Genomic DNA, 13,550 nt, shown 5'->3' on the forward strand with positions numbered 1-13,550 from the left:
ATCAATCATAATTACGAAAATGCCTTATAGTTGGATCTTATGGAGGCATTTTCTCAATTGAGGATACTTCCCCTCTGATATTCTACCTGTCTAGTTTACACAAAACCAGCCAGTACATATGGGTTTCCAGTTTGGCACTGTTTGGAGGCAGCAGGAACTTTAAAGAGGTGGATCTAACGGGAGGGCTTCTGGTCATTGCGGATATTGAGAACTCAGTCCCTTCCTCTTCCTCTTTCACATCCAGGTGAGGAAGGGAGCAGTGTTTCCCCACCACGCATTTCCAAAATAGTGCAATTTAACACAGGCCAGAGTACCAGAACCAACACCTCAGGGCAGCAAACCCTAAAACCACAACCAAAATAAGCCTTTGCTCTTTATAAGTTGAATATTTCAGGCATTTGTTAGAGTAATGGGAAGCTGGCTAATGTAGAGGGCAATGGAGAAAGGTCAATTTTTTTCTTTTAATAACTGTATTCCCAGGTGTGTTTGTGTGTGTGTGTGTGTGTGTGTGTGTGTGTGTATGTGTGAGTTTTTTAATACTACAAAATAGAAACAAAAAGTTACCATAATTTGAAAACTGAGAAATAAAATCAGGTTCCCTATGACCACTAATCTAGGTTGTCGTCAACTTGATTGGCTCTAAAATTAGCTAAGAGACACTTCTCTGGGCAGGTCTCTGATGGGACTTCCTGGAAGAATTAACTGGAGGAGGAAGACCCACTCCCCACCCCCAAGTGGGCAGCACCTTCCTATAGGGCCATATAAAGAGGTCTGCAGTTAAAGCAGTGCTGCTGTTCCCTGGCTTGTGCAGGTGAGTGCATCCACTCTGATTCTGCCACTGCTGCTGCCATGCTGTGCTAACATGCCAGACAGAGACAGCTGAGGCATCCAGCCCCATAACTGAGCAGCTATTGGGTCCTCAGCCTATGTAGTGTGCAGATAGCCTTTATTATATCAGCTCTGTTCCTCTAGAGAATGAGTACAGCTTCTTTTCACTGTATCCCATTCCAGTTCCCATTTGGTTCAGTGGAATGAAAGAGTTGATAATGATAAGAACAGTGAAGGTTGCATGCACAACAGGCTGTGCAAAGTGCACCAGGCATGAGCTCATTTCTACTTGGTGGACATAGTGCACATATTTCAAGCGATAAAATCACATTGCTGTTTTTTTTTTTTTTCCTTAAGTAACAAGAATAAGACATTCCTGCCTTTCCGGCTCAATTCTCCAGTTTCCTTATGATAGGTAGGCTGCAACTTCAAGCATCCCCCAGCCTTACTCCTTTTCCACCCTCCCCCTCCTACTTCAAACACACTGAGTGAGGGAGGAAGCACTCACAGCACACGGGAGGCAAAGGACAGAGTTCACCCTGTTAAAAACCATTAATCATCTTGAGGTCACCAGAGCTGAACATGTTTCCTTCCCCAAGGCTGTCCTGTGGGTGATCTGTCTCCTAACAGGTTTTGTAACGCAGAGTTGTAAAGCGTTCCTGATGAATTATTGTTGGCACTCAGTCCAAAGGCTTGAAGGTTTGAGTCTAGGAGAAGAAAAAGCAGGCCCTGTCTCCTGCGCCTGCTGTCATTGAGGCCAAGGTATATGACAGTGGATGATCTGAGGCCCCTCATCCCCACAGCCCGGACTCCTGGAAAAAGGCCTAGGACAGACAAGCTCATCGCTGCAGTGAAGAACAAGGGTATTTAATAGGAAGTCACCCTTAAGGCCATACACTCCTCATAGCATATTCCAGGTAAGGGTAGATGTATGTTCCCTTTTGACAGATAAGGAAACTGAGGCCAAGCCTACAATATGGTAAATCCAAATTATTGTGGAAGAGTCAATGTTAGAACTCTCATCTAACAAAGTACCTCTTCTATCCCTTCCACCACAATGTCTGACCTGGACTATAAGCTTTCAGAGATGCAGGTCTGCCTGGAGGACCTCAGTTCACATCATCCCTGTCTCTCATCAGCTCCCTACTCTATCCTTTGGGCCTAGGTATTGTTCCCAGACCCTTACATCTGATTCTTTCCTATCCAAGGCCAGTATGAGGCCTTCTCAGAGAGGCTGCCCTAACCACATGGCCTAACACAGACTCTGGCTACTCTTCACTACAGACTGAATTGACTTCAGAGCACTTAGCACTGTCCAGTGTCATCCTTCCAGTCTGTCTACTCTCTGTGTGACCCCTTGCTGCCCGTGTAATTCCAACATCTGACTGTAAGCTCCAAGAAGGCAGCCAGGAATCTGCCTTGTAATCTATCTATTATGTGCATGAACCTGAGATTATAACCTGCACACTGCAAATGTTTTCTTTTTTTGTTTTTTTGGGGTTTTTTTTGTTGTTTTTGTTGTTGTTGTTGTTTTGTTTTTCAAGACAGGGTTTCTCTGTGTAGCTTTGCACCTTTCCTGGAACTCACTCTGTAGCCCAGGCTGGCCTCGAACTCACAGAGATCCGCCTGCCTCTGACGTGCTGGGATTAAAGGTGTGTGCCACCACCGCCCAGCTTTACAGATGCTTTCTTAATCTTTGATTAATTAGATAGCCAACACCAATCATTACTAATATCATACTGGTATGCAGAGCCTTTCTAAATATATGTGTCTGGGGGATACCTCTCAAAGTTCTCTTATACAGTTCTCTCTCTCTCTCTCTCTCCTCTCTCTCTCTCTCTCTCCCTCTCTCTCTCTCTCTCTCTCTCTCTCATTCTATGGAACTATTTAGCAAAGACTATTTCAATGTTGGCTCTTCATTTACTTCCATGCAGAGACTGTCCCCTGTCTAGATAATGGGTGAGGAAGTGTCTCAGTGTATCAACCTCTCACTGAGCCCAGGAGGTGCTAAGTACTGGCCACACTTCATTGTTTTTAGCCCTCAGAAACTCTAGGAATCAGGCCCTTTTCTTAATTCCACTTTGCAGCTTGGAAACTAAGTGAGAGTATGAAAACACGGGGAGATCATATATACAGGGAAGTGTATGTACTCAAGGAAATGCCCTTATGAGTTTGCAAGAGCTGTAGAAATCTGCTCTGTTTGGTATTTGATTTTCCACCAACTATGGGAAATTTGATTTTCCACCAACTTTGGGCTGGACTTTCTTTGTCCACATCTCAAGTGAATACATCTAATACCTAAGCTACAGACTACCTGAAGCTCTAGGTGTAAGGGACTCAAAGAAATGTAATTCTTGACTTTTTGACTCCTTCAATAAGGAGGGTGGAACTGATACTGAGTGCCCATGGCCATAGTCATCATTCACCCTGTTGCGGGCTGAGTGTAAAAGTTACTTACCTCCACTCCTTTATCCCAGGCCCCAACTCCATTCCCTAGGAACCCTGAGGCCACTCCAGCCAGGGAAGTAGGCTAACTGCAGATCTTCACCTCTTCCTCCATTCCTCCACATCCAATCTCCCAGTCTCATCCCCAGCTCTGTAGCAGACCACTGCTGCAGTCTGTCCTTCTTCTCTGACCTCATCTCCAATAGCTCATGTAGAACTTCTCATCCAACCTTCCTTAACCCCCTCATCCCATTATGCCAGCCTCCAACACAGGCAGGCTTTCCCTGTAATGCCAGTCAAGCCTGCCAGAGAAGCGAGTGAGGCACTAAGCAGGTAGGCAAGCTTCACATATTCATTTTTCCTTCTCTCTTCCATATCCAGATCCTCCACCCAGTGTTATCCCCAGCTCTGTAGCAGATGACCTGATGTGTCTCCTCCTCACACTCTGCCTCCATTCCCAGGGAACTAAGCAGATCCTGGTAGAACACCCTGCTTTCCTTCCTCCTGCAGAACTCCTCAGCCCCACCTAGCTCTTTTCCATTTTTGAGTGGCAGCTCCCAAAACCTAGAAACACATTTTAGCTGAAACTCTCAGTGGCCATATCTAACAGGATCCCAGGAGAATTTCTACCAGGCAACATACAGCCAGCAAACTCTCCTAAGAACCACAGAGGGCAACAGGAAGCACAAAACAAAATATCCACCCAACAAAGACAAGCCAGATACCAGCGCCTAGAATTACAATCTTCCCAAACCCAGATTCCTAGGAGCCCGGATAAAAACACAATCAACAATAGCCAGGACAATATGTCTCTGCTGAGCCCAACAACCCCATCACAGCAAGCCCTGAGTATTGTAACATAGCTGAAGCACAAGGCAAAGACTTTAAAATAGCCTTTATGAATATAACAGCGGTCTTTAAAGAGGAAATGAATAAATCCCTTAAAGAAATCGATGAAAACACATACAGTTGAAGGAAATGAATAAAACAGTTCAATACCTGAAAGTGGAAATAGAATTAATAAAAAAAAAAAAGCCTAAACTGAGGGAAATTTGGAAATGAAAACTTCAAGAAATTTAACAGGAACTTCACAGGCAAGCTTCGCCAACAGAAAACAAGAGGTTGAAGACAGGATCTGAAGCATTGAAGACACAAGCAGAAATGAATACCTTGGTCAAAGGAAAATGATAAATCTAAAAAAACTCCAGGAACAAAACATCCAAGAAATTCGGGACACTATGAAAAGAACAAATCTAAGAATAACAGGAATAGAGGAAGAAGAAACCCAGGTCAAAGGCATAGAAATATTTACAACAAAATCATAGAAGCAAATTTCTCTAACTTGAAAAAGGAGATGCCTATAAAAGTGCAAGAAATATACAAAACACCAAATAGACCATACCAGAAAAAAAAGTCTTCTCACCACATAATAATTAAAATACCAAATGTAGAGAACAAAGAAAGAATATTAAAAGCTGCAGGGAAAAAGACCAAGTAATATATAAAGGCAGACCCATTAGAATTATACCTGACTTCTCAATGGAGACTCTAAAGCCAGAAGGTCCTGGATGAAAGTTCTACAGACTGTGAAAGACCACAGACGACACCTAAGACTACTATGTCCAACAAAATATTCATTCACAAAAGATGAAGAAAATATGATATTCCATGATAAAACCAAATTTAAGCAATATCTATCTACAAATTCAGCTCTATAGAAGGCACTAGAAGGAAAGCTTTAACCTAAAGAGGTTAACCACACCCATAAAAACACAAGGAATAAATAATCCAGATCAGAAAATCAAAAGAGGGGAAACACACACACACACACACACACACACACACACACACACACACACCAGCGCCATTACTACCATCAATACTACCTACACCACAACAACAAACACACATAACACAACAAAATAACAGGAATCAACAAGCACTATTCATTGTTATCTCTCAACAGTAATTGTCTCAATTCCCCAATTAAAACACAAGAGAAAGAGGGAGACAGACAGACAGACAGACAGACAGACACAGACAGACAGAAAGACAGAGACTGAATAGATGCAGAAAACAAGATCCATCCTTGTGCTGCAACCAAGAAACATACCTTCAAATCAAGGATAGACATCATCTCAGGTTAAAAAGATGGAAAATATATCCTAAGAAAATGAACCTAAGATGCAAGCCTGGTTAGCCATTTCAATATCTGACAAAATAGACTTCAAACTAAAGCTAATCAGAAGAGATAGGGATGCATAATTATCAAAAGAAAAATCTACCAAGAGGACTGTCTTAGTTAGGGTTACTATTGCTGTGATGAAACACCATGACCAAAAGCAACATGGGGAGGAAAGAGTTTATTCCCCTTACACTTCCACATCGATGTTCATCACCAAAGGAAGCCTGGACAGGAACTCAAACAGGGCAGGAACCTGGAGGCAGTAGCTGATGTGGAGGCCATAGAGGATGCATGCTTGATGGCTTGCTCCCCATAGCTTTCTCAGGCTGCTAAGAAGCCAGGACACCAGTCTAGGGATGGTGCCACCTACAATAGGCTGAGTCTTGACCATCAATCACTAACTAAGAAAGCAGGCTTGCCTACATGTCAGTCTTAGGGATGAATTTTCTCAATTGTGGTTCTTTTTTGTCAGATGACTCTAGCCTTTGTCAACTTGATATAAAATTAACTTTCTGCAAAACTGACCACATATTCAGAAACAAAGTAAGTCTCCACAGGTACATGAAAATTGAAATAACATCCTGCATTCTATCTGACCCTAATGTTCAAGCTGGATAGCAATGATAACATAAACAACAGAAAACTTACAACTTCATGGAACAGCTCATTACTGAATAAGAAATGAGTCGACATAAATTAAGAAAGAAATTGAAGGCTTTCTAGAATTGGGGCACAATGAAGGTGGTTCTAAGAGGCAAGCTGATAGCACTAAGTGTGCACATTAAAAAAAAAATTGGAGAGATCCTATACTAGTAACTCAATAGAACACCTGAAAGCTCTGGAACAAAAAGAATAAAACACACTGCAAAACACTAGACTGTAAGATAAAATGAAACTCTGGGCTGAAATCAATAAAATAGAAAATTTTAAAAATACAAAGAATCAATAAAACAAAGACTTATTCCTTGAAAATATCAATAAAATTGACAAATCCTTATCTGAATTAACTTTAAACAGACCTATAACTCTAGTGAAATAGAAGCTGTCATTAAAAGTCTCCCAACCAAAAAAAAAAAGCCCAATGCCGGGTGGTTTTTAGCACAGAATTTTACCAGACTTTCAAATAGGAATTGGAGGCAATACTCCTTAAATTATTCCACAAAATAGAAACAGAAAGGACAATGCCCAGTTGATTTATGCCACAGTTACTCTGATACCCAAACCACATAAAGACCTAACAAAGAAAGATAATTACAGACCAAATTCCCTTCTGAACACAGATGCAAAAATATTCAATAAAATACCTGTAATAAACTATTAGAATAAACTAAATCCAAGAACACATCAAAAATATCATCCATCATGACCAAGCAGGCTTTCTCCCAGAAATGCAGCAATGGTCCAATACATGAAAAATCAGTAAATGTAATACACCATATAAACAAACTGAAAGAAAAAAAAAAAAACACATGATCATCTTATTGTAATAAAATGCAGAAAAGACCTTGCACAAAATCTAAGAACCCTTCATGAAAACATCCTGGAGATATTAGGGATAAAACAGACATATCTCAACATGATAAAGGCAATTTATAGCAAGTCCATTGCTAACATCAACCTAAATGAAGGGAAACTCAAAATATTTATACTAAAATGAGGAACAAGTCAAGGTTGTCCACTCTCTCCATATTTATTCAATACAGGACTTGAAGTCTTAGTTAAAGCAATAAAACAACTAAAGAAAATCAAAGTGATACAAATTGGAAAAGAAGAAGTCAAAGTATCTTTATTTGCAGGTAATATAATAGTATATATAAGTGACCCTAAAATTCTACCAGGAAACTCCTACAGCTGATAAACACTTTCAACGAAGTAGTTGGATACAAAATTAGCTCAAAAATCAGTAACCCTCCTATATGCAAATAACAAAAAAACTGAGAAAGAAATCAGGGAAACTATACCTTTCACAATAGCCTCAAAAAATATGAAAAATATCCTGGGGTAACCCTAACCAAGCAAGTGAAAAACTTGTATGACAAAAACTTTTAAGATATTGGAGAAAGAAATTTAAGAAGATGTCAGAAGATAGAAAATATCCCATGCATGTAGATCAGTAGGATTAACATAGTAAAAATGGTCATCCTACTAAAAGCAATCTATAGATTGAATGCAATCCCCATCAAAATTCCAACATTATTCTTTACAGATCTTAAAAAGACAATTTTCAACTTCATATAGAAACATAGAGACACAAAACAACAACAACAAAAACAACAGTAGAGTTAAAACAATCCGGAATAATAAAAGAACTGCTAGATGTAAAACCATCCCCAATTTCAATACAGAGTTATAATAAAAACAACATTATTTTAGCACAAAAACAGACACATCAATCCATGGAATTGAAGTGAAGACCCAGACATAGACCCACATACCTATGGACACCTGATTCTTTTTATAAAGAAGCCAGAAATATACACTAAATAAAGACAGCATCTTCAGCAATGGTACTGGTCAGACTGGATGGCTGCATGTAGAAGTATCCAAACAAATCCACAGTTATCACCCTGTACAAAACTCAACTCCAAATGGATCAAAGAACTCAACATAAAACCAGATACACTGAACCTAATACAAGAGAAAGTGGGGAATAGCCTTTAACTCATTGGCATAGGAGAAGACTTTCTGAACAGAACATCATTATCACAGGCACTAAGATCAACAACAAATAAATGTGACCCCATGAAACTGAAAAATTTCTGTAAGGCAAAGGACATTACCATTTGGACAAAGTGGCAGCCTACAGAATGGGAAGTGATTTTTACCAACTACATATCAATAGAGGGCTAATAATCAAAATATATAAAGAATTCAAGAAACTAGATATCAAGAAAACAAATAACCCAATTTAAAAATTGGATACAGATCTAAATAGAGAATTCTCAAAAGAGGAACCTCAAATGGCTGAGAAACATTTAAGGAAATGTTCAACATCCTTAGCCATCAAGGAAATGCAAATCAAAACTACATTAATATTTCATCTTACATCTGTCAGAATTGATAAGAGCAATCAAACAGTGACAGCTCATGCTGGCAAGGATGTGGAGTAAGAGGAACACTCTTCCATTGCTGGTAGGAGTGCAAACTTGTACGTTTATACAATGGAGTATTTCTCAGGTGTTAAAAAGAATCAAATCATGAAATTTGCAGGTAAATAGATGGGACTGGAAAAAATCATGAGTAAGGTAACCCAGGCCCAGAAAGACAAATATGGTAGTATGTATTTGCTTATATGTTGATATTAGCTGTTAATAATGACCAAGCTATAATCCATAGATCCCAGAGGTTAGGTATAGAGTAAGGGACTTGGTGGGGGGGCAGATAAATCTCATTAGGAAAAGGAAATAGCATAGTTAGTTATGGATGGATTTGGAGTGTGTGGAATGGATGATCAAGTGGAAAGAGAAGGGAAGAGAAACAAGAAAGGGAATATGGGGAGAGAAAACTAAAATTAAGAGTGATTTGAGGGGTAGTATGGAAACCTAATATAGTAGAAACTTCCTAAAATATAAACATATATGAAGGAGATCCCAGTTAAATGGTCAAATAATAGAGGAGACAGAGCCTCTACTAGATGTCTCTTGTCACTTAAATGAAGCTTCCAGGACCGGAAATGGATTATATGTAATTAATTGAGTTGTTGACCAAACGGATCCCATGGGAATCCCCCCAAAACCCAGGCTGCTACCAAGACTATAGGTTGTTCTCCATCAACTGATGACAAGGCCCCATTGCTGAAGACACCACCTACACAACTCATTGAACACAGAGAAGTCAAGCTTGTGCCCACATAGAGCCTTCACCTTACATAGTAGTGTCTTTGGCGCAGAAGTTACTCTGCAGGCTACCAAAGGAGAAGAATAAACACCAAGACAGCCACACACCCCTTTATCTACAATTGCTTGCAAGATATGTCATTGCTATTATGGCACAAAGTCTATGTGAGCAACCAGATAATATCTGATTTGACTTAAGGCCCACTCCATGAAATGGAACCCATACTTGACACTGCTTGGGTGACCACAAATCTGAGACTAGATAGCCCAAGGACCCAGGGTAAAACCAAATACTACTGTTCTACTAAATGAACATAACAGTAAAATGACTCCTGCTATACTCATAGATTATTAGTCCCTTGCTCAGTGATCAGCAGAGAAGCTTCCTCCTGCAGCAGAAGGGAACAAATATGGAGAGCCACAGCCCGTCATGAAGCAGAGAGAGACCTTGGAACACTCAGCCTTAACTGGGATGTCTCCATCAAATACCTGTCCTCTGGGCTCAAGGAACCCCACAGAAGAGGAGATGAAAAGAATCTAAGATCAGAGACGATGACAGAGGACACCAAGAAAACAAGGTCCTCTAAATCAACATGACCGATGCACATATGAAGTCGCAGGGAGTGAGCAGCGGGCACAGGGTCTGCAGGGGTCTCCACCAGTTAGGGCCCTAGAGCCGAGAAGAGAAGTTCAATCACATGTGCCACTATGCCCAGCATGACTTCATTTCTATAAATGAATATGTCTTTTATTCCCATCCCTAACCCAGAAGCTATCTCCAAACGATAACCACTGGCAAATGGAAATTTGGTTTTCTTCCAGAGAGTCTCACTGGGGCAACGAACCACTCTCAGAGGTAGGCTACATGCCCAGCCACAGACGGCCAACAGAAGATGAATTCAGTCTTCTTTGGAGGTTCCTTATCTCTTTCTGTCATGCAAGGGTTTCTCCTCTTTTTCCCTTTAATTCTATCTTATTATTTTTTATTTTATTTATTTTTTCTTCTCTCTGTTTACCCCACAACTCTTTTTGTATATATTATGGCTTCTAGTTCAGTGTTGCTACTGAATTCTTGAGTGGGTTAATGACTGAGTCTCTGTTTCTCATGCCTTCTCTGGGGCTGCTTCTCTTCTGTTTGTTTGGTCCCATATTGATGGTGTTAGCTTTTGTTTTATCTTATTATATTTTCTTTTGTTATTATCCCTGAGAAGGCTGTTTGTTTTTTAATGAGAGACAGAAAAGGGATAGGTCTGGATGGCAGGAGGAAAGGAAAGAGGAAGGAGGGAGGAGCAGAGGGAGAGGAAACTGTAAACAGGACATATTATGTGAGAAAAAAATCCATTTTCAATGAAAGGGAATTTTTTTTAATGAAAAAGTTACTTATCTACTGGATTCTAGGAGTCTAGGCTCTAAGGTAGGGAGTTGGGGAAGAGAGATGGAATAACACAGGAATGAGCTTGGAGTGGGTGTAGCAATCAGGGGTCAATATTGAACATAAAGCACCTACCCAGAAAAGCAACAAGAAGAAGGAAAATGAGTCCAGATGACAAGTGGGGTGTTTGTGAGCTCAGAAGCTGCCCACTCCTGCTCCACCCACCACACCACTTTGAGCCTCTTTCTCATCTCTGTGAGACACAGTTCCCTTGTTGCCTTTCACTTTTTAAAAAAGATTTGTCTTATTTTTATTTATGCATATGTGTCTGTGTGTGCACATGAGTACCTCGATAGAGGCCAGAAAAGGACAATCAGTCCTGGAGCTGGAGTGGCAGGCAGCTGTGAGCCCCCTGTTGTGAGTGTTGGGAATTGAATTCTCATCTTCTCCAAGGGCAAGTGCTCTTGAGTCCTCTCCCCAGCCTCTTCAGTTGGTTTTGAACCTCAGATGGGTCATAGTACACAGACATGATTTGTTTGCTCTTCAAAGATGCACAGATGAGAGAAGCTGAGATCACCTCTCAACCAGAAATGCCCAGTGGTTCCCATTCTGTGTGTCTTTTAAGCTATGCCCACTCTGCTTGGAAAGTCTTTTAAGTGATAGAGTTATCTTTCAATATAACTTCAATTTAGAGGAGGAGCCCCAGTTCCAGATGGTTTGGGGTTTTTTTATCTAAAGTTATTTCATATTTCATTTCTTTCTCTTTTTTTTTCTCTCTTTTTTTTTTCTTTTGAGACAGGATCTCACTATGCAGCTCTGTCTATCCTGGAACTCACTCTAAAACTACACTGGCCTCAAACTCACAGACATCTGCCCGCCTCTGCTCCCAAATGCTGGAATTAAATTGCATGCACCACCATACCCAATATGATTTCATTTCTATAAATCAATGTATCTTACATTTATAATAAAGAAAAATACATTAGAAATACAATAATCTATAATCTTATATTCTCTCTCTCTCTCTCTTTCACACACACACACACACACACACAAACACACACCTTTCTCATGTACACAAGTATTTTCATAATCCTCATGGTGACTTTGTACTTAGAGTATGTTTGAAGGACCATTAAATACTTGAATCGAGACCTGAGAGGTCACATAGCCATGTTGTATCCAATATAGCTGGAGGAAGCTAGAGAACACAGGGTCCACACTTTCTCCTGCCTTCACTAGAACATGTTAGTTTTCATCTATTTTATTTTGGGATTTGGCTTTGTAAGAACCCATTTCTAATAGAAATTTCCCAGCAACACACATGAATATGAAAATCAGTGCCAGTGGCTGGGTGCCACGCTATCTCTTTAGCTTCTGCCAGTTTTCCAGATGGGGCAGCTGAAGCTGGGATGACTAAAGAGCCCACCTATAGTCCTGCAGAGGCAAAAAAGCGTGGTCTGGGAAGTGGAATTCTGATGCTAATCTGTTTTCCCCGCTGCAAAAGTCCCAGGCTGAGCGACCCAGACAGACCAGGCTCAGATCCAAGGTCAGATCTTGGTTGGTGCTGTTTGTTTGCACAGCGTGTAACATTGTTTAAGTACTGAAACTCAGAGACATCCCTGGCGAGACTTGCTCTCTGAGTTGGCGCCCAACAACCGTGTTGTGGTCTGTTGTGGAGAGAGCCTCGGGCAGCACAGGGTGGCTCTTTGCAGGGGTGGCGCGCTCTGCTGTTCCGCGTCATATCCCTTCGTGGTACTGTAAACATAAGTCCACTGTATGTTTTTAAAATGTGAGAAGAAGCAGGATCCTGCCCTCGTGTTTTGACATAGCCTGCAGGGAGGGAGAATGGGACGAGCGGATCTCCAGCTTGTGCAAATGTAATTGCTTTTTCCCACCTGATGGTTAATATCAGGCAGTCTGGCTGTCGGACAGCAGTCTCAAGCCCTGCGGTCCAAAGCCACACCCCCAGCAGAGCCGCACCAGGGCTCAGACTCCTGTCCAGAGCAGGACTGTCACGCCTGTGTTCTGAGGCTTTGGTCCTCATTTGGGAGGTTGGCCTGCTTCCTGGCTTTCAACCATCAAGACAACTCCAGTTGGTTCCATTTAGCAAAGGAGATGTCCTGGTGAGATTTAGGCTGAAGTATTTGCTGTTGAAAAGAAGTTGAAAACCCACTGAACTCAGGGTTTCTCATACAGTCGGCCCCATATATAGATTCAACCAAAACAGGCATCAGACAAAAACTGCATCATTACCACATGTCTACACTTTTTTTGTTGTTGTCATTATCCTCTAAATACTATAGACTAACATGAGGCTAGAGAGGTGTCTCAGTGTTAAGGGTCCTCGCTGCTCTCACAGAGAACAGGAGTTCTGTTCCCAGGACCCACATCACTTACCACACAACTGCCTGGAACTCCAGCTCCAGGGAATTCAATGCCCAAGATCCTCATTCCGCCAGTACCTGTAGTCACAGGCACATGGCCATGCACACACATTTAAAAATAAAATAAACCACGTGTGTTATAACATGATTACATAGTGCTTACATTATATTGGATATAATAGCAATAATTACTAATGTAATTGTATAGGAGGCTGTATGTAGGTTTATATGCAAATAGTATACCATTTTATGGAAGGGTGTTAGTCATCTGGGGATTTGGGCCACCTTAAGTCCTTGAACCAATGCCTCGTGAACAGGGAGAGATGACTACATTTTTTTTTTTTTGCTCTGAAATACTTTAATTCAAAATTTAATTTCTCTTCAAGATTCTCAGAGATGTTGCATGTCTATCTAAAGGAGGTAAGGAGGCATCTTCACCCTTGGAGGTTAGCTAAGCCCTGCTTTCTCCTCTGCCCTGTGTCAGAGGTCTTGATTGA

The 13,550-nt window shown here is 40.9% G+C and overlaps 1 protein-coding gene across 7 annotated transcripts in view; it reads right to left on the reverse strand.

The window, feature by feature from the left end:
* Positions 1 to 13,550, reverse strand: part of Rab28 (RAB28, member RAS oncogene family) — a 186,147-nt gene that overhangs the window by 52,693 nt on the left and 119,904 nt on the right. The window contains exon 7 of one of the 7 annotated variants that reach the window (XM_059275814.1): positions 11,961 to 12,816. The exons of 5 other annotated variants lie outside the window; for them this stretch is intronic. In XM_059275814.1, coding sequence (XP_059131797.1) covers positions 12,748 to 12,816 — 69 coding nt within the window. In that variant the 3' untranslated portion in view covers positions 11,961 to 12,747. Of the gene's footprint in view, positions 1 to 11,960; positions 12,817 to 13,550 lie in introns of those variants that run through there. One more of the 7 variants, XR_009381863.1, reaches the window with a different exon arrangement.

The sequence above is a fragment of the Peromyscus eremicus genome, chromosome 10, assembly GCF_949786415.1.
Source record: "Peromyscus eremicus chromosome 10, PerEre_H2_v1, whole genome shotgun sequence".
Taxonomy (NCBI): Eukaryota; Metazoa; Chordata; class Mammalia; order Rodentia; family Cricetidae; genus Peromyscus; species Peromyscus eremicus.